General features: G+C 37.0%; 2 protein-coding genes across 2 annotated transcripts; one reads left to right on the forward strand and one right to left on the reverse strand.

Annotated features, from left to right (window-relative positions):
- The first annotated feature begins 1,696 nt into the window (after nucleotides 1–1,696).
- Nucleotides 1,697–24,729, forward strand: slc7a1b (solute carrier family 7 member 1b). Its single transcript, XM_084126695.1, has 12 exons — nucleotides 1,697–1,897; nucleotides 14,036–14,495; nucleotides 15,177–15,335; nucleotides 15,425–15,590; nucleotides 16,843–16,970; nucleotides 17,069–17,291; nucleotides 18,342–18,481; nucleotides 20,325–20,427; nucleotides 21,625–21,824; nucleotides 21,948–22,099; nucleotides 22,191–22,299; nucleotides 23,626–24,729. The coding sequence occupies exons 2-12, from the start codon at nucleotides 14,126–14,128 to the stop codon at nucleotides 23,766–23,768; spliced, it is 1,893 nt and encodes a 630-aa protein (XP_083982821.1). The 5' UTR covers nucleotides 1,697–1,897; nucleotides 14,036–14,125; the 3' UTR covers nucleotides 23,769–24,729.
- Nucleotides 18,595–26,573, reverse strand: LOC311091000 (uncharacterized protein). The gene is made up of 3 exons (XM_084126696.1): nucleotides 25,557–26,573; nucleotides 19,280–19,316; nucleotides 18,595–18,996 (listed from the first exon to the last, which is right to left on the reverse strand). Exon 1 carries the CDS (start codon nucleotides 26,185–26,187, stop codon nucleotides 25,558–25,560), a length of 630 nt encoding a protein of 209 aa, XP_083982822.1. The 5' UTR covers nucleotides 26,188–26,573; the 3' UTR covers nucleotides 18,595–18,996; nucleotides 19,280–19,316; nucleotide 25,557.
- Between the last annotated feature and the right edge of the window lie 581 nt (nucleotides 26,574–27,154).

Consider the following 27,154-nt stretch of genomic DNA (forward strand, 5'->3'; position numbering starts at 1 on the left):
CATTTGCACTAAAATACTTTTAAAAGCATTTATGAACAGCTTGAACTCGTTGCAAGGGGACATGTTTCACCTCGATCATGTGGATTCCTATTGAAATGACTGGGTTTCTCTGGCAAAAATCAATAAAATACTAACAAGCAACAGAACCAAACCGGGATTATATACATGGTTAGCTAAATGAAACACAGATGGGGCTATAATGGGTTTGAGCATGGCATGTATGCAAATGTCTGTCAATTGAAGGACTTTAGCCTCTATGTTTAGACTGTGTCAAATATATTGCAAATTGTTCTGAAATAAAGGCAATCATGTGTTTTCACCTGTGTGTTTTATGTGGTTGAACAACCTATAGAATTGCTTAATAACTAGTCCGAAGCAATTTCTAGTTATGATGCCCAAATAAATAAAAAAATCTTAGTTTACTTAATATTAAACATGTTTTAATTGACAGAATCTTTGCCTTAGTTTTCTAAATGTTTGACTATTCTAAAAATCTACAAATATTTTAGTTGAACGAACTATAAAACGGTATAAAATATAACAGTTCAAGTAACATTTTGAAAAGAGAATCTGTGGAACTACATAAGGGGCCGTTTACACGGCACCATTTTCAACTAAAAGCGGAAAAATGTGTATGCAATTTGGCTGTTCATTTTCACGTCAACGGAATTTTTGGGGCCTAAAAACGCAAACTTTTGAAAACGGGTTTCAAAGTGCAAGTTTTGCACACTTATATCATTGTCGTTTAAGTGTAAACCAATCAAACAAAAAATGACATCATGTGCATGCGTATTACGTGTTCAGTCTATCAGGTAGTGTTTCTTTACAAAGTGACATCGCCAACTACTGGCCTGGAAGAAGAAAACAGTGTTTTTACTCATTTTCACAGATTTGTGTGAATGAGGATCGTTTTGACAACGTTAACGTCTGTATGTGAAAAACGTGAAGGAAAAAAACTTTACGTTTTACATTGTTGTTGTGTACATGTAAGCTAATAATTCATTGAACTTTTTTATGGTGTTTTTTGTTGTTATAGTATCATGTTTGATACATCACGCATTTATGGCTCATATAGCCTATGATCATATCCAGCTCATATATGAGGAGAAAAAAATCTAATTTTGAGAATCACCCAAAATGAGCAAAAATATCCAATTTGATGCAGTTGCATAGTATAATATGGCCAAAAAAAAAAAAAAGATGAAATTCTGATAATGTAAATCATTGAGATCTTTATAACAGTATCAGATTACTTACATAAAATTAATCTTAAAATATCAGTCACCCTTTATCTCCTAATAATGTATAGGTCTAGTCTTAATATTTTAAATGCCTAGTTTTACGATCAAACCTCTACTTTTTATTGTAGGGGCAAACGATTTAATGCAATGCAATACAATGATGATTGAGAGATGAACAAATAAACGTTCCTCAAAAGCTTGTATCATTTGATACTCACGTTTTAAAGGAATAAACGGGTTTGGAACGACATGAGGGTGAGAAATGATGACAGAATTAAACATTTTGGGTGAACTATCCCTTTAAGGTGATTTAAAAAAAAAAAAAACAGAAAAAAAAGATGTAGCTATAATTTAGAAGCCTTAGAAATGTGCGAATATAATATGATACAGCATGTGGCTTTTAACTACAACTTGCGTGGGCAGAAATTATGCAAATATGCACGCATCACAGTGGCGCTTGGGTGTTGGCTTGGTTCGGCATACGGAAGGATGTTAGAGACACTCGGTCAATGATACCACACGGGTAGGGTTTATACCCAAGGGGAAACGGGTAGTATTTTATTGTAAATAGCACAGGTTTTATGTTTATTTTTCGCCGTATCGAAGGTGTTAGTTCCGAGGTCGCGGAGGGAATTGCTTTTGGGAGTCCTTACTAGGTAAGAATGAAGCACGTGCATGTAAAACAACTGTTTTTGATTTGCTCATTTATTCTCTTCTACGTGTAGCTTACTTTTTGATACTTTGAATGAATTTTTTATTGAGATTGTTAACCTTCTTGCGGCATGTCTGCGATGCACATGGTGTGCTCTCCATATAAGGGCTGATGCAACATTTCACTATGCAAGATGACGAGATAACGCAGGAAATCTCTGTATAATGCAGAATTAAATATATTTGGGGTTGACATGTGTGAAGAGCGCGTGCATGTCCTTTTATAGAGCGCGCGCTATAATTCATTGTCATTTGGCATTAACCAAAGCTCAAACAAAACCCAATGAACAATGAAAATGCAATGCTGTGTCCATCAGATTTGTAGCTAATCGACTTCCCGCCCGGACTTTAGGTTCAATGCATTCTTTGAAGAAATACTTTTTAGAATTCAAAGGCACGTGCGTCAAATCTCTCGACATTTAGAACTTGGAATTCTTTTTATTCGAAGACAAAAAATAAACTACAAAATTCGTATTGAACTTCTGGCACAGAGAAGCCACGTGCCATTGAGGACAATCCGCATGTTTTGCTTCTTTGTGGCGAGTAACTGCGCTTTTTTATGACGTTTGAAAATGCGGGAAATTTGTTTTGCTAGTAGCTACTAATACATGCAAGCTCGTCGTCTTTCTGCAACATTTATCTTTCTTTAGAAGAAAAAGGCCATTCTCTTGAGTCGTGCAGATGCGAAGAAAACAAGAGCTGTTTGTGGTAAACGTTGTTTACGTTTTGTTTCATACGTAAATTGAAAATGAAGATAGATTTTAGTTCATTCAATAGCAAACTATAGAGATGATTCCCCCACAGACAGTCAGTATTCATAATACTAATGTTCATGTATATGAATTGAATGTACAATATAACAACATTATGCCAGATTCCCATTCAAAATACAAAACTATTTACTGACCACTACGCATAAGTGTGATATTAGCATTGCCTTTAATAACACTGTAAAATGTGACATTTCTCATGCTTTGTTTAATATAGGCTATATTCAAGCAGTATTTCCATCTTTAAGCCTATTCATGTTTCAATGTACTACAGCTGATCTGTAGAGTGCATTATATTAACGCTTGATAATGATTTATTGCTTAAAGTTATTCAAGTGTTGCCTTTCTAGCTGCAGTAATAGTGTAAATATGGCTCCTCATATCTGTCAGAAATGAGGTCAAGAGGAAGTTCTCTCTTTTTTCCACAGAAACATTTATGCTATCATCCATGCCACTCTCTGTGAACAGCTTATTGAATTATTAATTTTACATTTTAAATTTACTTAAAGGTTAGTTCACCCAAAAATGAAAATTATGTCATCGATTACTCACACTCATGTTGTTCAAAACCTGTAAGACTTTCGTTCATCTTAGGAACACAAATGAAGATCTTTGTAATGAAATCAGAGCGCTTTCTGTCCTTATATTGACAGCTACGCAAACTACCACTTTGACGCTTAAAAAAAAAAAAAAATCATAAAGAGAGATTGAAAAAAGTAGTCCAAATTTTTACAAAGTAATTCATAAAAGATGTTCTGCAAAGTGAGTATATTTGTGCGATGATGCAATGAATCAGTTTAAATTGTTTTTAAACACAATTTGAACAGATTCATGGAAAATAATGAAACCTCTTTCCTCTGTGTCCTGAAACGCAGCCATGAACACCTGCAAATATGAAGGGTCAAGGTGACTGTGCCCTAGTCTACCCCAGAAAATACACGACACACAGTGTTTTAATATTATATTTTTGGGAAGGTACAAATTGTATTGAATTCAGCAGAGTTGTAAAATTAAGGTTTATATTATCAAGAATTAAATAAATTCTGCAGAAATCCACACAATGGGCATCATTTATGAAACAAACACGTGTTTGTGTTATATTTTATAGTTTAATATATAATTCATGGCTAATTATTTTTTTATTCTTGTTCTGTTCTGAATGCCGTTGTGAAGTGAGGGGAAAATAGCTTATGCTGTAGTGTTTATAGTGTTTGAAAGTGTTTCGTTTTATTTACCAGGCTATTTAATATGCATATAAATGAATGTAATCATTTGCAATTGCGAGTAGGGCTGCACGATATTGAAGAAAAATGCGATGTGCGATAACTCATTAAATAATGCGATATTTGATATGCGATACAATAATGCTTAAAGTGTGTAAAATAAACTTAAATTATCTTTAAAATATATTAAGTAAAAATCCCTACAGCTTCTGAAAGTGAACAGCAGTGTTTTAGTATAACATTAGAAGTGTTATTTTAACATCAGTGTAAACCACGGGGTTTAGGGTTTCAGGAAGGTCTACAACAGGTTTATTTAACAACAGAAACTGAATAATCAAATGTAAAAATAAACACTGCTTAGTTTTCACTGTATGAATTAAATATGTACTGATTATTATTAAAGCTACAAAAGTTATTCAGCCAAGAGCAGTAAGTGATTTTTCTCTTCGTCTTTAGTTCATGACCCCAGTTATTGCAAGCTGTTGCAATATGCATATCGCAATATATACAGTGCTATGCATAAGTTTAGACACCCATGCTAAAGTTGACTAAAAAGAGGAATAAAAAATCATCTTTTGGAAATTGAACTTAATGCCTTAATTAAAAAAAAATAGGAAAAATCCAACCTTTAAGGACACCAATTTTCTTTGTGAATGAATAATGTATCGTAAATAAATAAATGTTCTTCCTTAAAATACAGGGTGCATAAGTCTGGACACCCCTATGTTAAATTCCCATAGAGGCAGGCAGATTTTTGTTTTTAAAGACCAGTTACTTCATGGATCCAGGATACTATGCATCCTGATAAAGTTCCCTTGGCCTTTGGAATTAAAATAGCCCCACATCATCACATAGCCTTCACCATACCTAGAGATTGGCATGGAGTACTTTCCATAAAATCATCTCTCAATGCAAATCAAACCAGCTATTAGGCTAACTGAAATAAAACCATGCCAATCTCTAGGTATGGTGAAGGCTATGTGATGATGTGGGGCTATTTTAATTCCAAAGGCCAAGGGAACTTTATCAGGATGCATAGTATCCTGGATCCATGAAGTAACTGGCCTTTAAAAATAAAAATCTGCCTGCCTCTATGGGAATTTAACATAGGGGTGTCCAGACTTATGCACCCTGTATTTTAAGGAAGAACATTTATTTATTTACGATACATTATTCATTCACAAAGAAAATTGGTGTCCTTAAAGGTTGGATTTTTCCTATTTTTTTTAATTAAAGGTCCCGTATTATGCCCCTTTTCACAAGATGTAAAATAAGTCTCTGATGTCCCCAGAGTGTGTATGTGAAGTTTCAGCTCAAAATACCCAACAGATCATTTTTTACAGCATGTTTAAATTGTCATTTTTTGGGTCACAGAAAAACGCGCTGTTTTAGTGTGTGCCCTTTAAATGCAAATGAGCTGCTGCTGGACGACCCAGGGGGCGGAGCTTCATGAGCTCGCGCTCAGTCTCTCAGGACAATTTCATCTCACGGAATGATGATAATATCAGAAACTCTCAGTAACGGTGTTCATTTCGAGTCGGACAATAATGCCTAGAGTCAGAGTGCTGTATAGAGATGAAACAGGTATAGTTTAGTATAGTTTACGGTTATTATAACGTATTTGTCGTCTGCTTGTATGTATCCATTATTTATTAATAGCCTACAAGTCTGCTGTTTCGGACCAGGTCCGAATGATGATCAAACATATACTGATGAGTTTAATAAAGTTTATTGTACATCGCACAAAAGATGAAGCGTCAGTTTTACTTCAGAAAATCACCATAAGAGCTGAGTAAACACAGTAAGTTATAAGTAGTGCGCAAGTACATAAATGAATTTCGGTAGAGTTGAGGGAGCATTCCTGTGGGCGGAGGTTAGTCAAAAAACGGTTCTACTGACGTAATTAAAGAAGGAAGTACAGGGATGTAGTCCAAACGGGCTGTTCGATGTAGGCGACTTCTGTTAAATAAAATATCTCGCTTGGCATTGAACTTTGAGCTTTATAATTTTACAGATATTATTTATACTCTAACAACAACATTACACACTAACTAAAGTTTGAAACATGGGATCACGAAGAACGGGACCTTTAAGGCATTAAGTTAATCATAAAGATGATTTTTTATTCCTCTTTTTAGTCAACTTTAGCATGGGTGTCTAAACTTATGCATAGCACTGTACATTTGCCATATTGTTTCATAAATCACACGTGAACCCTGTCGTAAGATGGTTTCTGTGCTCGTTTCAGATGAATGAAGCCCAATGCCTTTAAATGCTTGTGGTGAAATGTTTATCAGAGCTAAAATATTCCAAACTGTTTCAATGTACTCTGTGATTATTACATAAGTTATTCTATGCTTTATTTGAACATTTATTTGAACTGATTTGGGTGTGTATGAGCGTTGCCCATTGGGAAAATGCAGAATGTTGTGTGTGTGACCATTACAAGTCAGGTTTGATTTCAAGCTTGTCAATTTGATTAAGTTGTGGTTATGTTCATCATGTTGACACAGGTATCAGTCAGAAGACATTGACAGAGAAGGTGTCTCTCTAGAGTTGAAGGGTGGTGGACTATGTGTTTGCTTTTCAGGGCACATCAAGTTAAACTGCCATGACCGAGTTTTTGTTTGGACAGTGAAACGGTCAGATCAGCAGATAGGAATTTGGCATGAGTAATATGGAGTGACAGGTGTTCAGTTCCAGAAATCTTTTTGGGTTGCTTCAATAAATCACCCATCATGACTCTTTTGTTTTGAGGATGTCTGTGGTTTCACTTCTCCGTTTAATGTTAGCATCAAGACAGTTAAAACACGATTCTTGGACTGGGTGTAACAAGGTTGGGTGTTGGCAGGCCTGGATAATATGCTGTTTGGTTGGTCTTGATGTCCATAAGGGTGTGGAATAAAAACATTGAATTCACCGGTAGTTCCCGGCAGTTTAATCACGTTGTATATTAATGCACTTCCTTTATTATATCACATGATGCGGTCACATCTCTTGCATGCTCAGAAACATTCAGGAGGACATAAATTGTCCGTGCTGTCGCAAGAAATTCAATTCACATATTCACTTAGAAAGACGCAGGTAATTCACACGCCCTTTTTTTTTAATTATCATTATTCAGATTCATTCAACTAAATGTAATCTTACCATGTAATCTTTATCCATCCATTCAAATTTTGTGCTGCAAACATAAATAAGAGCTTTAATTTGTGAACACTGATGGAATAAGCAGGATAATCCACAGCTAGGTGTGCAACTGTGTGCATTATTGAACTATCTTAAAGCTCTCCATTTCATTTTGGGTCGGGTGCTTTGCCTCCATATGTTTGTGCATTAAATTTGAAATAGATGAAAAAAACAAAACAAATGTGTTGCTGAGAGATTATGCTCTCATGATGCATTATGATCTCTTATGCTCCCAAATTCTGCATTTGTTTGAGGGATTACTCAGTATTGATTTATTAAATTGAGCAAATGTGATAGTAAAGACTTTTATAATGTTACAAAATATTATTTTTATTTTTAAAAAAAAAATCCTGAAAAAATATGAATCAAGCCGTTTAGTCCAAATTTTCTGAAGAGACTTGATTGCTTTATATGATGAATAGATTGAATTTAGTTTTTTATTCACATATATATTTATTTCCAAGTACAGATTCAGATTCCTCATTATAGTTCTGATCTAATCATATCATCTCAACATAAAGTCAAGTCACCTTTATTCATATAGTGCTTTTTACAATGCAGATTTGTATCAAAGCAGCTTCACAGTGATAACATGAAAATAATACAACAAAGTTTGTTTCTAGAAGAAAATTGCGTCATCGTCCACCTTAAGTAAGGCAGATCAATAATATTGTTGAATATTAAATGTCCCCAACTAAGCAAGCCAAAAGCCAAGGCAACAGTGGCAAGGAACCAAAACTCCATCAGGTGACAGAATGGAGAAAAAGTCAAAGTCAACTGACCTGGGCATGCTGACCTTACTGAAGAGTGTGAACACAACTACACGTGTGAACACAATGTGACCAGCTGATGTGTTCAGATGCCTCCCGTTTCTGCTGGTGATCTGTGATTGGTGGAAAATGGGGCAAGGCCCTCTACCAGCCCACTAACTGGATTTACACCGCTTGACAGAAGCACGAGTTTCCATGCCTGCGTTCGCGTTGCTATGGCCGTTTAAAGTGGATGGGGTGTGCTCATCATTACTCTTCAAGGCTATGAATTGGAGATTTCCCAGAATACCTTGTGCAATCATGTTGCCACACAGCAGCGTTAGGCTGTATAATAAGCAGGCTTTGTTCTATTACTCTCTCTCCAAATAAACAGCCCCAGTACATGAATGTTAAAGTCGACTGGCATCCAGTGAGAATGTGTTCGGAAGAGCCAAGGTGACTTAGGATATAAAATAAGACAAAACAACAACAAATTTATATATTTGTTGTATTTAATTTTTTGTCTTTCCACGTTTACACAGAAGCTGAATATTGCCAAATAGGCACTTTTACATTTCGCTTTGAAACCAAATCTTCCGCCATCGTCTTGTCATTCAGCTTCTCTTTAAATCTTTTAAATGAAATGAGTTAAATCTGACTCCTGCTGCTGATCTGTGCTGCAGCAGTTTTTAAAGGGTCATCATGAAACCCCAAAACACATGTTTTGAGATCTGAAAATAGGTTGAAAACACTAAAAGCAGTTTACCAATAAGCGGAAATATTCCTGCGTTTTTCAGAGCAATTTCGTTCTTCCGGGTTGAAAGTAGCGCTCTGCAGCATACCGGTTCATACCGAATACCGGTTTTTATTTTTGTTATGATATTAATTTTTTTTATTATACTGCATATAATAATGGTTGAAACTTTTCACTGTTGCACTGTGGTGAGGGCACAGCTGTATGTGTTACTAAGCGTGACGGTAAAGATGAATTGGTTAAACCATAATTGATAGCTGTCAAATTATATTAGTTTTTCCCATACATTGATTCACAGTATTAACACTGCCCGCCACAAATAGATTTTCCAAAAGGCTTTGACATCGTTGAGTAAAGTTTTTAAAGTAAAAATGTGGCGTGGGTGTTTTTTATATGAATGTATCTTTGAAGGGAACTGACTGTCTTTAGAAAAGTTTCTGTTATTTTCATTTAATCTATCTTTATCTTTCCTGATAAAGCAGCGTTTATGAGCACTGCGCTGCTTTGTGTTCAGCCGTTACCGGGGAAACCGCTTTGTGTTCAGTCGTTACCGGGGAAACCTGTATTAATACTAGTGTTGAGTTTTTCTACAATATTCACTCATGACAGTAAAATAGGGCATTCTGAGTCAATCTACTGCAGTATTTCCTCTCTCAATCAGTAGAAAATGTGGTTTACACCCAGTCATGCGGAAAAAAATACCGTCATATACCGGAAAAAAAGGGGCGGGGCTACATAAGGGCTATAGCAGTGTGAAAATTTTCAAAACACCCTTTTTTTTTTTTACACCACAGTCATACGGGAATGAAGTGGCATGAGTATGACATAAATATGAAATGTCATTTAAAGGTTGAAACATCTAGAGCAGATTTGATGTTATGTAGCTCTAAGTGTCAGAGGTGTTTTATGACGGTAGGCAGTGACGGACAGGAACCAGAGTCAAGAGATCTGATGGAGTGAATGCAGGAGCAGCTGCCGGTCTTCACTTGACCTCACTGTGTGCTATTTGTGTCCAGAGCTTTGAATGAGTTAGTTGCCACAAAGGCATGCGACTCGTGCTACAGGCGGACACAGGGTTTGAACGCCTCCCCTTGCTTGTATTTATTATGAGAGTTGAGAGGACAAAGGCTCCATCAAAGGTTTTACTTTACAAATCCTCATTGTGTTTGATACCTGGAGGAGGTGCTGAACTCAAGCCAGAGCTCAAAGAATCACAGGACTTTATTTGTATTCTGGGGATTTCCTTTTGCTCTGATATCGAGTTGGTAAGAAAAGAATTTGAAACTTCAGTGCGCTCTGATTAACGGTCTCTGTGGATTTGTTGTCTTGCTGTTTATCTTATTTGAGTTTCCCATGACTCCATTATTGGTTTTGCTCACTAAATGATTCAGTGGCACTAATTTATTTTAAATGCTTTAGTGTTTCAACAGTGGCCTTCAGGGGGACTCAAATTTAATATGGATATTTCAGACTAAATGATCTTTTGATGTCTTTTCTTTCTGTAATCAAACATGAAGGGAATATTGTGAGTTAGAGTTTGTGTTTTAGCCATGATTACCAATGGATGGATCTGATGCAACCAGTCAAGAACATGTCACTGACATATTTCACCTTTAAATCAAAAGAAAAAAAATAATGAATTGTGTTTTTAGGCCTTTAAGATAAAAAAAAGTCGTATTGTGTTGCAAAAAAGAATATGTTGTACAAATTATTCTTAGTTTTCCTTCTGCAAAATATGTATTAATTTATTATAAAAATCTATACACTTTTTTTTTTTTTTTTTTTTTACAATTATTTATTTATTTATTTTTTGCCAGTGATATTTGACGTAGACATGTTTTGTAAATGACCAACATATCAAAAATGTAATGTTAGGGGTTGATGAAATAGGATGTCCTGTTACTTGAGCTGGAGAAACTGGAAAAGGGAATAAGCTCACGTTCATGTTTATTGGTACACAGTATATTTATTGGTGTACAGTATATTTATTTCATTATTTATTACATGTGACTTGCTTGAATATGATCACTGACGTTCGTGCCACACTTGTGTGTTTATAAAAAGATCCTACTGTAAGGTTCAAGAGATACCTCGGCTTAACTCCAGTCTGCTTTTGGCTCACAGCTATTACAGTAACGATGAGTAAGAGAATCATGCATGTTGTAGTACCAGGCTCACATATCATCACTCTTGTGACTCTCCCAGGGAAGCTTATGTCAGGATCTTGCTGATTGCATCATTTAATAAGAATCCTATCGCACTTCATTTGAATATTTTTATAGCTATTAAACAAAGATATTTAGGAAAGTTACTGTAAGCTGAAATAAAGTTAATACGGGGGGAGGAGGTATCGCTGATGGAGACTGATAAATTTAATAATAAAGGTCTAACAAATTATTTTGAATTGTCGCATGTAATTAAATGCAACAGTTTATCTTAGAATTGTTTGTAAAATTTTTGATTTGTTAGTTAAAGCTAGAGTGCTGCAATCTGCATAAAAATGGCTTTATGAATGTTTTACATGAATTTGTTGTGTGTGTGTGTGTGTGTGTGTGTGTGTGTGTATATATATATATATATATATATATATATATATATATATATACACATATATATATACACATATGCATGCATGCATGCATACATACATAGTTACATACATACATACATGCATGCATACTTACAGGTGCTGGTCATAAAATTAGAATATCATCAAAAAGTTGATTTATTTCAAGAATTCAACTTAACAGGTGAAACTAATATATTATATAGACTCGTTACATGCAAAGTGAGAGATTTCAAGCCTTTATTTGTTATAATTTTGATGATTATGGCTTACAGCTTATGAAACCCCCAAAATCAAAATCCCAGAAAATTAGAATATTACATGAAATCACACAGTAATTACACAGTGATACCATGGTCATTGAACCAGGTTTTGGTTATTCTGGCAGTGTGGGCAGGTGCAAATCCTGCTGGAAAATGAAGTCAGCATCTCCATAAAGCTTGTCTGCTGAAGGAAGCATGAAGTGCTCTGAAAATGTCCTGGTAGACGGCTGCGTTGAGTGGACAGCAGTGGACCAACACCAGCCGATGACATGGCTCCCCAAACCAACACAGACTGTGGAAACTTCACACTGGACTTCAAGCATCTTGGATTGTGTGCCTCTCCATTCTTCCTCCAGACTCTGGGACCTTGGTTTCCAAATGAGATGCAAAATTTGCTCTCATCAGAAAAGAGGACTTTGGTCCACTGTGCTTTATTAAATCCAGAGTCAACGCAGCCGTCTACCAGGACATTTCCAGAGCACTTCATGCTTCCTTCATTTTCCAGCAGGATTTGCACCTGCCCACACTGCCAAAAGAACCAAAACCTGGTTCAATGACCATGGTATCACTGTGTAATTACTGTGTGATTTCATGTAATATTCAAATTTTCTGGGATTTTGATTTCGTGAGTTTCATAAACTGTAAGCCAGGGATTGGCAACTCCGGTCCTGGAGGGCCACTGTCCTGCAGAGTTTAGCTTCAGCCCTGATAAAAACTCACCTGCCTGTATCTATCTAGTAATCCTGAAAACATTGATTGCCTTGTTCAGGTGTGTTTAATTAGGGTTGGAGCTAAACTCTGCAGGACAGTGGCCCTCCAGGACCGGAGTTGCCTATCCCTGCTGTAAGCCATAATCATCAAAATTATAACCAATAAAGGCTTGAAATATCTCACTTTGCATGTAATGAGTCTATATAATATATTAGTAATAATATATTATATACTAATAATGTTGTAATATTATAATAATATTGGTGGCTCAATTGAACTTTTAGATTACCATTGCTTTCATCTATGCTTGCTTAAATTAATCTGTAAAAACAATAATTTAATAACACAGTATAGTGTATCTTTAGCCAATGTTAAAATTCATTTCCATTTTAATACTGTATATTATTGTGTTGTGATGCCTAAATTTACTTGTAACATTTATTGAAATCATGTTCATTGCCATTCATGTACTGTAGGAAAAATAGCCAGCTACTATTCATGCCGGTATGTTGACGGAAGTCGTGGGATTTCATGTGTTGCGTATCTCTGCGCCCAAGTAGCAGTGCTTTGCCTGTGCTTCACCCTAATATAGTCCCAAGTCAATATCTGCCTAGGAAATCGCCTAGTGTTAATCTGCATCGCTATTTGTACTCGGTGTGAATACGCAGACCACAAGAAGTAATTAGGTGTTTTTTTTTTATTTTGTTTTTTTTTTATCACTTTTACTCAGGACATGCTAGCTGGCAACAAAGGATTCCATTCATTGTGCTAAGCTAAGCTAGCGCCGACCCTGTCAAACTAAAACAATGCATGCACTGAGACAAAAATGCATTTGCCCACCTATCTAAATGTGGGAAAGAAGGTGAATAAGCCCTATTTCAAAAAACGGTGGAGTGTTCCTTTAATGTGTACATATTGTGAATGAATTTAATAAACTTAGTTAGGCTACCTAGCTTTCTTAGTAGCTTTCAGTAAATGAATGCGTCTGAGAAAATGATTCATAAATCAACCTATCAGTTGACCCTGTTTACTTTCTTCACTGACAGACAAAAATGAAAAGCCTATCAGTCAAAGCTCAGCTTTAGGAGGGGAAGAGACAGAGCGAGAGAAAAACTAAGAGAATTGGAGTGATGCTGATGAGGAGAGAAAAATAATCAGCTGCCCCTGCACTTGCATGGTTTTAAAGCTATTGTTATCCAATTATTTTGGCCTTCAAAACATCTTAAAATGCACATATGTAGATCAGAGAAATCAACATATTCTCGGGGGTGCCCCCGAACCCCCCAAACTAGCCTACCTCACATTCGGGACCTCAGTGATGATAAAACCCTGCCATCTGCATGTTAATGAAACTTAATAGTGAGCATTAGACCCTAAACTAAAGTGTTACTTTTATTTTATTTTATTTTTTTATCATACTCTCATTGGGGGCTGAGCCACAGACACAGACTGATTCATGTTCCACACTGATCACACACATTTCAGTTTAGCTAGAACCAGATGCATATGATATTTTGTGTTTTGAAAAAGTTTTTGATTCATTGTTTTGACTCCTAACCAATTTTCTACATTAAAAATTGTCTTTTTATCTGGGCTAGTAACATTCATTTCGGGGCTACCAAAATCTGAAGAGTGCCTGCCCGAAGGGCTACCAGCGATTTTGAAATTTTGCGAGCCCTGGAATCGATTAATATTTACACCCCTAGGCGTAGCAACAGTAACTAAGGAGGGCGGGGCTTAGCGAAGGGTCAATTGTGCAAACTTGAACATTTGAAAATGTAGTATGTTAATATCCTTGACTTTAATTGACTCGGTATATGAATAATAATCACGCTCACTTTGTCTTTTGTTTTTCCAGGTCATTGGCACAACAGTGAAGAGCTTGTCTTTGTGTGTTTGCGCCTGTGTGTGTGTGCTTGTGTGTGTATGAGTGTTTAGAGAAATCAATATGGTCCTTGCCCACCTAAAAGTATTTGGAAAGCAGCTTCTGCGGGTGAAGGTGGTCGACTGCAGCACAGAAGAGTCTCGGCTTTCCCGATGCCTCAACACCTTTGACCTGGTGGCACTCGGAGTGGGCAGCACGTTGGGCGCTGGCGTCTATGTGCTGGCTGGGGCCGTGGCGCGGCAAAACGCCGGTCCGGCGATCGTCCTGTCCTTTCTGATTGCAGCATTGGCCTCAGTCATGGCAGGACTGTGTTACGCTGAGTTCGGAGCACGTGTACCCAGGACGGGCTCGGCGTATCTGTACAGCTATGTGACGGTGGGCGAGCTGTGGGCCTTCATCACCGGCTGGAACCTCATCCTGTCTTATATCATTGGTGAGAATGCTTCAAATAGCCCAGGCTCCATTACTGCTACTTGAAATCATTCAGTTATAACTATATGGATGCACAGTATTGGGAAAAAACTGGCTTTGCAATATTTTGCTTTTCTGCAATATAACAAAATACAGGAATTTTTACCATTTTTTTTGAAAATGGTTTCAAATCACAATTTTTTTTTTTTTGTAGTGTTAAATTAAAAAATCTACTTGTTTTCATTTGAATTCAATATGACTAAAATATTGCAAATTTATTGTGATTTATAAAAAAAAAATCTATCAAAATAAGAAATATATTTTAAAAACACTATTGTACTGTAAAATATATATTTTTTTTTACTGTATAATTACAATACTAGTACATCTTAATTTATTCATTTTCAAACAGTAACCTATCAAGCTTTTCTTTAGATTTGTAAATAAAAATATGCGCTGCCACTTTCAGATTCAGAGTGAAGCTCGGCACTGTTTTTATCTACACTCATGATATCAGGCGTCTAAATGCCACGCTTCATTTTGAAACCAGTAGTGCATATATTTATTTAACTAACTCGCAGCTTGAGAGTGATTTGACAATCACACTAAGCCATAACACAATATCGATTTTATTTCAATTTATCATGCAGCCCTAGTTATAACCCATATCACCTGACCGCAAATATAATGTTCCCTCTTTCAGGAACATCCAGTGTTGCTCGAGCATGGAGTGCGACCTTTGATGAGCTCATTGGGAAACATATCGAGGGTTTCTGCAAGCTACACATGAATATGAACGCCCCGGGAGTGCTAGCAGAGTATCCGGACATGTTTGCAGTGCTCATCATCCTCACGCTAACAGGCAAGCCATTGAGGAGTCACATTTCACAAATCCACCAGTTTATATCAGTTTATGTTCAAACAAATAAATGTCATGTGGCTGTTCTGCAGGTTTGTTGGCGTTTGGGGTGAAGGAGTCCGCTATGATTAATAAGGTGTTCACCTGCGTCAATGTTCTGGTCCTAATGTTTGTGGTGGTGTCGGGCCTCATCAAAGGAACCTTCAAAAACTGGAACCTGGATCCTAAAGAGATCCTCAACCACACATCCTCCTTGAAGTAATGAACTGTTGTTTTATTCTTTTAATACAGCTCTACAAACACAGTATATTTTGTGGAATCTGAATTTTGCTGAAAGTCATGTTGAGTTGCTGAAACAGAGTAGTGACAGATTTAAAATTTTTTTATTCCATATTGTAATGTACATCTAAAAGTAATGGATTATCGAAAAGAACAGTCGGATCGATAAAGAGGTTATTAAAAGAACAGTAATTCTTAGGGTAGGTTAATCACTGAAATTGTATTGTACTTTGTTTACTCTTTAAACAGCATTATGATAAAATGGGACACTTATGACAACAACTTTCTCACCTGTACTCGACTGTTTTTATTCGGGCGGAACTGAGAGAACGACACTTTTTCCCCTCCTTTTGGCCTAAACACTGTGTTCGTGGTCATTTTCTGTTGCGCCGTTCTCTCTGTTTTTACAATTCTTTGCAGCCTTTAGTCTCCGCCTACAACACGCTGAATCCTTCACTGGAGACCGAAAAGTTTGCTAAGAAGGATTTCCTACTAAAGAAAGGCGGTATTTTACGCTGGTCAAGCGTATCAGTAGCAGACTGGTGGGAGTGGCCTTGGATGGCAACATGCCCAGTGCATTATGGGTGTTGAAGACAACAGCCTTTCTTTTTTTTTCTAGTTAAGTAGCACTGATTTCAGGGGTTTTTTCTACTGTATAGGTAGCCAAGTTTTATTTATTTTGTCGTCAAAAAATCCTATCTTACTCATGCTGTTCACTTTTTATGTAATCAACATAGATGAAATAAAAAAATAACATTATATTATTTAAACATAAATATGGATCTAAATGCGTTTTCTTTAATGACGAACACGTATAGTACGGTACAGAGAAATTTGATGTCGGAGCGGGATTTGAGCGAACGCCGATTTACCGATGAGCATGTGCGGGAGGGGTGCGATTTTTCTAATATTAATCAAATAATTCCCAGCGATCATGGGCATTATTTTTATTTAAAAATATTTGTATAAAATTTAAATTTTATGGTCATTGCACTAAAAAATGGAGGCAGATGAGAACGTGAGCTTGCAGGGATCGGTTTTTATTGGAAAAGTCGGGATGCGTCACCAGAGAGAAGTCTGTCGTTTAACCAGATGATCAAGTCTGCATATTATTAAAAAATAATTGTTTTACAGTCGTTTTAATTTTTATTTAATGTAAATGAATTTTTAAACTTTATTGTCTTTATTTGAGGGAGATGCTATAGATCCTAGTCCTTGTTTGTATTTTCAGTTCATCCGAGCCGCTGCCAGATAGTCTGGGTGTTGGTGGTTTCATGCCGTTCGGCTTCTCTGGAGTCCTGTCTGGTGCTGCGACCTGTTTCTACGCTTTTGTTGGCTTTGATTGTATTGCTACAACAGGTATGTTTTTAATTTAGAGTCTGCTCTAAGACAGATTTTCAGATTGTTGCTGCCTGTTGAAATAAAGCCCTTTTCTTTTCTGCTTCTCTGCATTTCAGGCGAGGAGGTGAAGAATCCTCAGAGGGCGATACCCATTGGCATTGTAGCATCACTTCTCATCTGTTTCGTCGCTTACTTCGGCGTATCTGCCGCCCTCACGTTGATGATGCCGTACTACATGCTGGATAAAAACAGCCCTCTGCCTGTGGCCTTCAAATATGTGGGCTGGGAAGGGGCGACGTACGCAGTAGCTGTTGGTTCACTTTGTGCTTTATCCACCAGGTAGGAGCTAAACAAACATTATCTAACACAAGACCCCATGCTGTCAGTATTTTTGTGTGTGTATTTGCATAGCATTATTTGTTTTAAAACAGCAGTTTGTAATTTCTGTGCCACTATTGGCACCACACAGGATTGTGAAAATAATGGCTGGAAACCTTTGCAAAACTCCATTGGCACAAATGTCTACAAATACACATGCACAAAAATCATACTGATAATTATTTAAATAACTTAAAGGGGTCTTGGTAGTTTTGAATTGAGGAGTAAGTCAATGTCTCCATGACATGACCTTTTTAATACCTCAACTACATATTGTTTCAAATGCTTTAAAGTGTCATGAAACCCCTCCTACAAAGTGTCCCGTAAAAAATTATTGATGAAACGTTGTTTGTTCATGAAAACGTTTGTACGCAGATTTCACGCACAAATATGTGCATGCGCACAGTTAATGAATGCAACCTATTGTCTTGCATCATGTGAAAACATGCACATGCACAATTATTCAAACGTTTGGGGTTGTTAAGATTTTATGTTCAGAAGTATTGTTCATCAAGGGTGCATTGTTTAATATACAGTAAAACAGTAATATTATGAGATAGTATTACAATTTAAAATAACTTTTCTATTAAAATAATTTATTCCTGTGACGGCAAAGCTGAATTTTAGCATCATTACTCCAGTCTTCAGTGTCACATGATCCTTCAGAAATCAGTCTAGTATGCTGATTCGCTGCTCAAGAAACATTTCTTTTGATCAATTTTGAAAACTGTGATGCTTAATATTTCTTTTCATTATACGTTTCAGGATTCTTTGAATAGAAAGTAAAAAAAAAAAAAAAACATAATTTATTTAAAATGTGAAATCTTTTGCAACCCCAAACTTGTAGTGTGTAGGATCTCAAAAAATGTGGTTTGGAGTTTTATGACCCTTTAAATGCAAACCCAGTGTTTTTGTTTTTTTTCTTGTTAAAGCTAATTCGCTTCAGTAGATGTTAAATGCACAAGCTAACTGCATTGCATGGCTTGAATCTGTTTCTCTCCCCTGAACTAGTCTGTTGGGCTCCATGTTCCCAATGCCCCGTGTAATATGGGCCATGGCTGAAGATGGGCTGCTCTTCAAGTTCTTGGCCAACATCAATGAAAAATCCAAAACGCCCATAATGGCCACTATAACTTCAGGCATAGTGGCAGGTGAGGACGCTCATTCAAACCACTAACACACTCGCTCCTTTACAGATCTCACAGGGCTGCGGCCGACAACTTCTCAAACTGCACCATGACTAAATATGTCCGTCTGATCCACTAAACTAAAAATAGGCTTTATTCAGGCCTTCATGTTCAGAGAATTACAGCATTGACATGAAACAGTTAGCGGAATTACCAGAAGTATAAACTTTATACATTTACAAGTCAATTTTTCATTTGAGGAGGTGAATTATAAGGAGTATACTGAGCTTTCCTCTCCTATATGTAAAGTTTTAGTGGAGAGGCATCTGTGATTGTCTGAACCGGGCTCATCTTTGGCGTTCAGATTTAGATCATGTATCCACTGATCCTCCCTCCCCTGCTTGTGTAGTCTGCTGGGGTCCATGTTCCCACTGCCACGCATTATCTTTGCCATGGCAAGTGACGGTCTGATCTTCACTTTCCTGTCTCGCGTCAGTGAGAGGAAGACGCCCGTCATCGCCACCATGGTGGCTGGGCTTCTGTCCGGTAAGAGTAGAGTAGAGGAGAAAATTATTAACTCCTAATAATTATTAATTATTATTAATTATTAAGGATTTGTCACTTTTTCCTTTAATTTATGATCAAACCCTCAGAAATTATACCTCATTGTACACATGTATTTTTCATATTATTTTGGAACCTTTTACTTAACTTTTGTATTTATATTTAGAAATGTATCTTAAATCTTTTAGGAATTTAAATATATGATCAATGCCCTTAAAAGGATAGTCTACCCAAAGATGAAAATTGTCATTTACTCACTCTCATGTTGTTCCAAACCCTTTTGACTTACTTTCTTCTGTGAAACAAAAAGAAGATATTTTGAAGCATGTTTGTAATAGGAAAATACAGTGGAATTTTGGAACAAAAACTTTTTTTTTTTTTTTTTTTTATCATATTTGGATTGACTATCCCTTTAAGTGAATGCTTTTCACAAGGGAACAAGAGTCTTTTCTCCTTTTTTTTTTCCTGAAAAGAGCACATTGCATTGCACATGAGCCAACCACAACATGAAATCATGCGTTGTTTGAGAACCTTGGTTTGTCTACATTTAATCTGCAGTTTCAGGCACTTAGGACTAGAAGCAAACTAAAACCTTTTAATTGCATGTTAAACATGAAACACAAATACAATCATTAAGACTAATCATCATCTATTACTTCTAGTGCAAGATGTGCTTTTTTAAGTAAGGGACCAACTGTTAACAGGATATGTGGTAATACTGAAGAGAGGATAATGCAATGTCAAATGTTATTTTACAGGGCGCACAAAATATAAATGAGTAAATGGTGGTGTTCATTTTCAGTTTGTTGAAGTCTCTTTAAATATCGCAACTCATTAACCATTTCTTAATTATTTTAAGAGATTGTCTATTTTTATTGACTTGTTGTTTATTAAATTTCATATGCCACAAGAATATATTTATTTATTTATAATTCATTATAAATATTAACACAAATACAAAAACAAAACTTTAGCAGCAAATCATCATATCAGAATGATTTCTGAAGGATCATGTGACACTGAAGACTGGAGTAATGATGCTGAAAATTCAGATTCTACATTTTAATATTTCACAATATCGCTGTTTTTGCTGTATTTTTGATTAAATAAATGCAGCCTTGTTGAGCAGAAGAGGCTTTTTACCGACCCCAAACGTTTGAACCGTAGTGTATTAATATTCATTCTGCTGCAAATATTAACAAAATAGTATTATTGTGCATACACTTCTTATAATTATTACAATTAATACAACTGCTGAATCATTATCCTCCAATAAATCATTATCCTCCTCTTCCCTTCACAGCGGTGATGGCTTTCCTGTTTGATCTGAAAGATCTGGTTGATCTCATGTCCATTGGCACTCTTCTGGCTTACACACTTGTTGCAGCCTGTGTCTTAGTCTTGAGGTACGTTTTGAATTATGGGAGTGACTACCGTTAAACTGCAAATAATCAGCGAAAGGTTCGCTCTATGAACGCTATAAGCATTTTAAAAAACTGGGTACGAGAGGACATTATTCTACTCACCCTTTAACCATCGAACATTATAAGGAAATTAAAGTGTAAACAAATTATTAACAAATTAATAGAGCAGACCATGACCCACCGATTATTTTTATATATATAATGCCTGTATTATGTAACATGTTGCCTTAATCAAAAATGTCCATTAACTGAAACATTGAGTGATAATATTTCAAAGTGATTTCCGTCTTTAAATATTGATTTTTAAAGCATCCATGTGAAAACAAACCTGAAAAGAGAGGTGAGGAATTGATTTGGGGAGAAAAACAAGAGATTCTTAGTGCATTCGGGAAATTAAATCGGAAGAGCAGGCCAGAAATGTGTAGTATTTGTTGTCTTTTTTCATACCGTTACAGCGGAATAAAAAGGAAAAAAAAATTATCAGAAGGAAAAGAATGCAGATCTCTTTCCATAGATACTCTTGTTATACCACGTCACATTAAAACACCAAGCGTTATGTTATTCTCTTGAAGTCTGAACATGAGAACATGCTCATTCAGTCAAACATACGGATAAGGATTATTTGTAGCGCAACCTTATGATTTAAAATAATTTGTTTCAGTCTTTTTAAGTGGAACTTCCCCAAACTGGAAGTGCCTCCCACAGTTTAAACCGCAGTAAGCTTGTTAGGAAAAGGGTGGATAAACATTTATGAAGTAAGTTTGGCTGAATGAGCTGTAAGGGTCTGGAGTCTGTCACTGCACACGCTGAGTTGTTTTTGCACTCCATTTTTATGGATCCGATAATCGTTTTGCATTATTTTCTTAATCGCACTAAGTTAATGTTAAAGTTACAGCCCTGATATAAATGTATTCAGTATCATAATGTATAGTATCATTTATAGTACTTTTATGTAATGTACTTTTATAGTTTTCAAGATTTTGAATTGGATTTTATTATTCTGTTTTCATTGTCATTTTAAACTTTTAGTAATTTTGTTGTTTGTCTATATAGTTTTAGTTTATAACTAGCTGACATAAAATCTCTCTCTCTCTCTCTCTCTCTCTCTCTCTCTCTCTCTCTCTCTCTCTCTCTGTCTCTCTCTCTCTCTCTGTGTCTCTCTCTCTCTCTCTCTCTCAGGTACCAACCAGAGCAACCCAGTGTGAATGTCCATTATCAGATAGCCAGTTGTCAGGAGGAAACAGAGGCTGATTCCATCAACGAGAGCAGTGCTGGTTTCATACCTGATCTCTGCACCTTCCACAACATTCTGTCCCCCAAAAACAAGGAGCCCTCTCGTCTCTCTGGCTTCACTGTCAACATCTGCACGAGTGTATTAGGTCAGACACACACAGATGCATACCTGACACATTTACTTCAGCAGTCTTGCGTTCTGATTATTTTTAAAATAATTAGATGGACAGCGAATCGACTTCACACTCATACCCTTCCTTTTGCTGCAGGTGTCCTGGTGTGTGTGTTCTGTGTCGTGGCGGTTCAGGGTGGATTTCAGGTCTGGGCTCTTGTTGTTCTTGGCATTCTGGCTGTAGTTTGCTTCATCATCACCGTGTTAATATGGAGGCAGCCTGAGAGCAAAACTAAGCTGTCTTTTAAGGTAAATACACACCTGCATGTTCACACAGAGTCTTTTATACTCTCTTCTTATGGTGATTTGTAAAGACAGGTGGGTGTATGTGTGTACCCAGGTTCCTCTGCTCCCGTTCCTCCCTGTCCTCAGTATGTTTGTTAACGTGTACCTGATGATGCAGCTGGACAGAGGCACCTGGATGCGTTTCGCCATTTGGATGGCCATAGGTAAGTCCATGAGTGGTTGACTGATAGGGGTTTCTTGATGGTTTAAGCATGAGGTCAGCAGGCGGTCTTTTGTGGCTGTTTGACCACATTTGACCACATGAGCGTTTACACAATGAAAGCAATCCGGTCTAATGGATTTGACTACCTTTGGAAGTGGTCGAAAGTGGACAAGCTTAAAACGTTTTAGACCCCGTTTACACCTGTGTTTAGCTTCATTCACTTGTGATCCGATCCACCAAAATGAATCTTAATATCAGGTGAAAACAGGGTGGCTAATATGTGATATCACACTATTTCATTTAAAGAAAGTCATTTCTGCAGTGAAATTTATTTATTTTATGTATTTAGTCATTTAGAAATAGTGGTAAAATGAATTGCTATGAAGAAAAATTATTTGAAATTTGAGGAAAAAAATTAATCTGTAAAATAAACTGATTTATGCTTTCGCAGCTTATCCATTATTTAATCCTATTATAGTATTTTAAACAAATAAAATGGAAGAAAACAGTTACTAACTGTACACTCTCTAAGACCAGGTAGTGCTAATTTTACATTAGATTAGATATTCAAAGACTTGTTGAAAAGATATAAATGCGAATTTGCTGAATGCCGACTGTATATAAGTTTTTTTTTTAATAATGTTTGCCTTTCTATTACTAGTAATAGAGAGGCAAACGTTACAATACTTTTTTCATATACTGTTTACTTTCTTTGTTAAACAGTTCTAAAGTTCTAATTTAAACTAATGAAGATGGAGAATCCAGTGCATCTTAGCAGACATCTTCTGTCTTAAGACCTTAAAGTGTTATTCACCCAAACATGAATTTTTTTTTCATTAATTACTCACCCTCATGTCATTCCAAAACTCTAAGACTTTCGTTCATCTTCAAAACACAAATATATTTTATTTTCTCCACTGACAGGCTGGTAGTTTATTGTGGTAGTTGCATAGACTAAATTCAGTCTGTTCATCATATAAAGTGATTGTGTCTCTTCAGAAAATGTGGACTACACCACTCAATTCACATGGATTAGTTTTACGATCTCTTTATGAACTTTTTGAAGCGTTAAAGTGGTAGTTGCGTAACTGTCAATGGAGGGACAGAAAACTCAGATTTCATCAATAAGATCTTCACTTGTGTTTCGAAGATGAACGAAAGTCTTACGGGGTTTGGAGCGACATGAGGGCGACTAGAATAATAAAAACACGATAAAAGAAAATAAATGGGTACAGTTGTTCAAAATAATCAAAGGTAAACCTTAACCATAGACGGAAAACAAGTACAAGGTGTTCTGCTGTGCTTTAATGACTTTGTTTCTCTCTAGGTTTTGTTATTTATTTTAGCTATGGGATCTGGCACAGCACAGAGGCAGCCTTGGCCTGTAACGACACGGAAGACCCCGTCAAACCAGACACACCTGAGAAAGAGGCTTTCCTGAGCAACGCAGGGGAGAGCAGTGACCCTTGAGAAAGCACTTCAAATACTCGCTATACCGATGTACGTTACTTACGACAACCAAAACGTCCGAACACAAAGCTGCTACTCTCTTGATGTGTTACTGTAGGTCTAAAGCAACTTTGAGCAGCTTTACAACATGTGATGAATTCTGTTTATCAGTTGAATTTCATTATTGTGAAGTACGGCATGACTGATTATATGTACTTAGGGATGTATGCTGCACTATTACAGTCGGTTATTGGTTCATTTTTACCTATTTATTTTTGTAGCATGTTGCTATCATGCTTTTTAACAGGGTCTTGAGAAGCGTTTTGGGTTAATGCGTTTTGTATGTTGAATTCTAGGGATGCACCGATACAAAATTGACTTGGTTACATATTTTTTTAAAGCAAGGTAGCAGAAAGAAACAACTGACAATTACACAGCTTCACAAGATAATTAAATAGTAATTTTACTCTTTGTATAATTTTTCACATATTTATTTAGCTGACTTAAGGTGCATCAAATCGATTTCTCGATATGAGAAAGGGTTTTTTAATGCTACAATTCAAGCCAGTTGGTGTCTGGTCATTGCACAAGCCTGTAACAGTCCAGTGCCTTTTCCCACCTTTTATAATTAACAGTGCTGATGTCTACTTGCACTGAAAACGACTTTTAGCGGCCGATATCAATGATTGATCACAGTCTGGTGCCACTTTTCAGACTTTTATGAGACTGTTGCCAAGCTCTTGGGTGGGGAAAAAAAAGACCAAGTTTGTAATGCTGGTTTGTTTGGTCCTCTTTTTTTTCAGCTGTTGTGTGCATGTTTATTCTCTGTTAGCTATTGGGCGAAATGTTTTTGTACAGTATTTTTTGACTTTTGTGTATTGTACTTTGTCCATGTTTTAGTCTGTTGATTTGTACAAAACCAAAAACAAGCCAAAGAATTGATGATTACGGATTATATTTTATTATCTGCCATAAACTGTATCATCTCATTGACATTTTGCATTAAAAAACCATAACATGTGAGATTTGCAGAAACATTGCGTGTCACAATACATTCTGCAGTGTATTGTAAGTAATTGAAAATATATTCAATTTTTTCATGTCAAAAATTAAGGGAACTGTACATTTTTTGTAAATATTTGCTGTTTTTCTTGCAATAAATTATTTTCTTGTTTGTAAAGAAAGTTTCTCATATATATCTTAAATTCTGCCTTTCATAACCCAAGACATAAACACTGAGTGCTAACAATATTTGCTTACAAACTTTATATAGTATTATACTAAATTTAAATAAATTCCATCTGCCTTTTGTTTTATACTACTACTAATAATAGTTATTAAAGCGGTGTAAACTTGATTGGATTTTATAAGATTGGTGTAGTGTATTATGGTGAATAATTGGAGCATGGATATAAAACAAATTAAGACTACATTTGCATTTAAACATCAAACTCCCAGATTTTCAAGGTAAGCTGGAAGATCATCTTCAATGGTAAACCTATGGAACATTTAGTCTTTATTATCTTAAATTTAAAAACCCTAAACCTAGAATTTTTTTTAAAGAATGTTTTAAATAAAATGAGAATGAATATGTGTGGCTGTGTGCACAATTTTTATTTTAGGATGTTAAAATATTTAATTAGATGTTAGTGTTATGTCCTTGTGCAAGAACCAACGAGGTTGGCAGCACCACTTCTCTTAAGCAAAGGTGCATTGTGTAATATTTAGGAGGATCTGTTGACAGAAATGCAATATCATATAACTATTTTCAGTGGTGTATAAATACTTTAACCGTTAAGTTTTTATTACCTTAGAATGAGCCTTTTTTACTTGCATTCATTGCGACATTTAAAGTGATGTCGGAGACGTTGGTGTCCGTGCCGGAGACGGTGGTGTCCGTGCCGGAGACGATGATGATGACGATGATGCCGGAGACGGTGGTGTCCATTCCGGAGACGTTTGTGTCCGTGCCGGAGACGGTTGTGTCCGTGCCGGTGGTGTCCGTGCCGGAGACGGTGGTGTCCGTGCCGGAGACGGTGATGTCCGTGCCGGAGACGTTGGTGTCCGTGCCGGAGACGGTGGTGTCCGTGCCGGTGGTGTCCTTTCCGGAGACGTTGGTGTCCGTGCCGGAGACGTTGGTGTCCTTTCCGGAGAAGTTGGTGTCCTTGCCGGAGACGTTGGTGTCCATGCCGGAGACGGGGGTGTCCTTTCCGGAGACGTTGGTGCCCGTGCCGGAGAAGTTGGTGTCCGTGCCGGAGACGGTGGTGTCCTTTCCGGAGACGGTGGTGTCCTTTCCGGAGACGGTGGTGTCCGTGCCGGAGACGTTGGTGCCCGTGCCGGAGACGTTGGTGTCCGTGCCGGAGATGGTGGTGTCCTTTCCGGAGACGTAGGTGTCCGTGTCGGAGACGGTGGTGTCCGTGCCGGAGACGTTGGTGTCCATTCCGGAGACGTTGGTGTCCGTGCCAGAGACGGTGGTGTCCTTTCCGGAGACGGTGGTGTCCGTGCCGGAGACGGTGGTGTCCTTTCCGGAGACGGTGGTGTCCGTGCCGGTGATGTCCGTGCCGGAGACGATTGTGTCCGTGCCTTATTCGTTGGTTGCCTTAGTCGTTGGTGTCTGTGCCGGAGTCGTTGGTGTCCGTGCCGGAGACGATTGTGTCCGTGCCTTAGGCGTTGGTTGCCTTAGTCGTTGGTGTCTGTGCCGGAGACGGTGGTATCCGTGCCGGAGTCAATGGTGTCCGTGCAGGAGACGGTGGTGTCCGTGCCGGAGACGGTGGTGTCCGTGCCAGAGTTGTTGGTGTCCGTTCTGGGGACGTTGGTCCGTGATCCAACATTTGCCTCACATTTCAGACTGAAAACACATCTATTTAGCCTCACATTCTACTGACTAATTATGTGCACCCCATTTAATTATCTGTTTTATCTCCTGCCAATCAATTCTAATTTAAATTATTTTATTTCTGGTTCTTACCTTTTTAATACCTTGTATTTTCTTTCTCATTTTATGTAAAATGTAATCACTTGATTACCATTGTCTATAAAATTTGGTATATAAATAAACTTGCCTAATATGTAAATAAAATCCTAATTTCAATCTGTTCATCATTAAAGCGACCCAGTCTCTTCGGAAAATTTGGAAACCGTTCAAATCACATGGGTTAGTTTTACGACCTCTTTAACTTTTTTAAGCGCTAAAGTTTCAGTTGCATAGCTGTCAATGGAGGGACAGAAAGCTCTCAGATTTAATCAAACATATCTTCATTTGTTTTTTGCAGATGAACCAGAGTCCTTTGGAGTAGCCTAATTGATGATTTTTTTATTATTATTATTTTGGGGTGAACCAAATGTTTTTTTTTTCATCTTTAAATCAATATTTTATTTCTCTGTCGCTTTTAACTCGATTGTCAATC

This window comes from Abramis brama (genome assembly GCF_963993115.1).
Source record: "Abramis brama genome assembly, chromosome: 10".
Taxonomy (NCBI): domain Eukaryota; kingdom Metazoa; phylum Chordata; class Actinopteri; order Cypriniformes; family Leuciscidae; genus Abramis; species Abramis brama.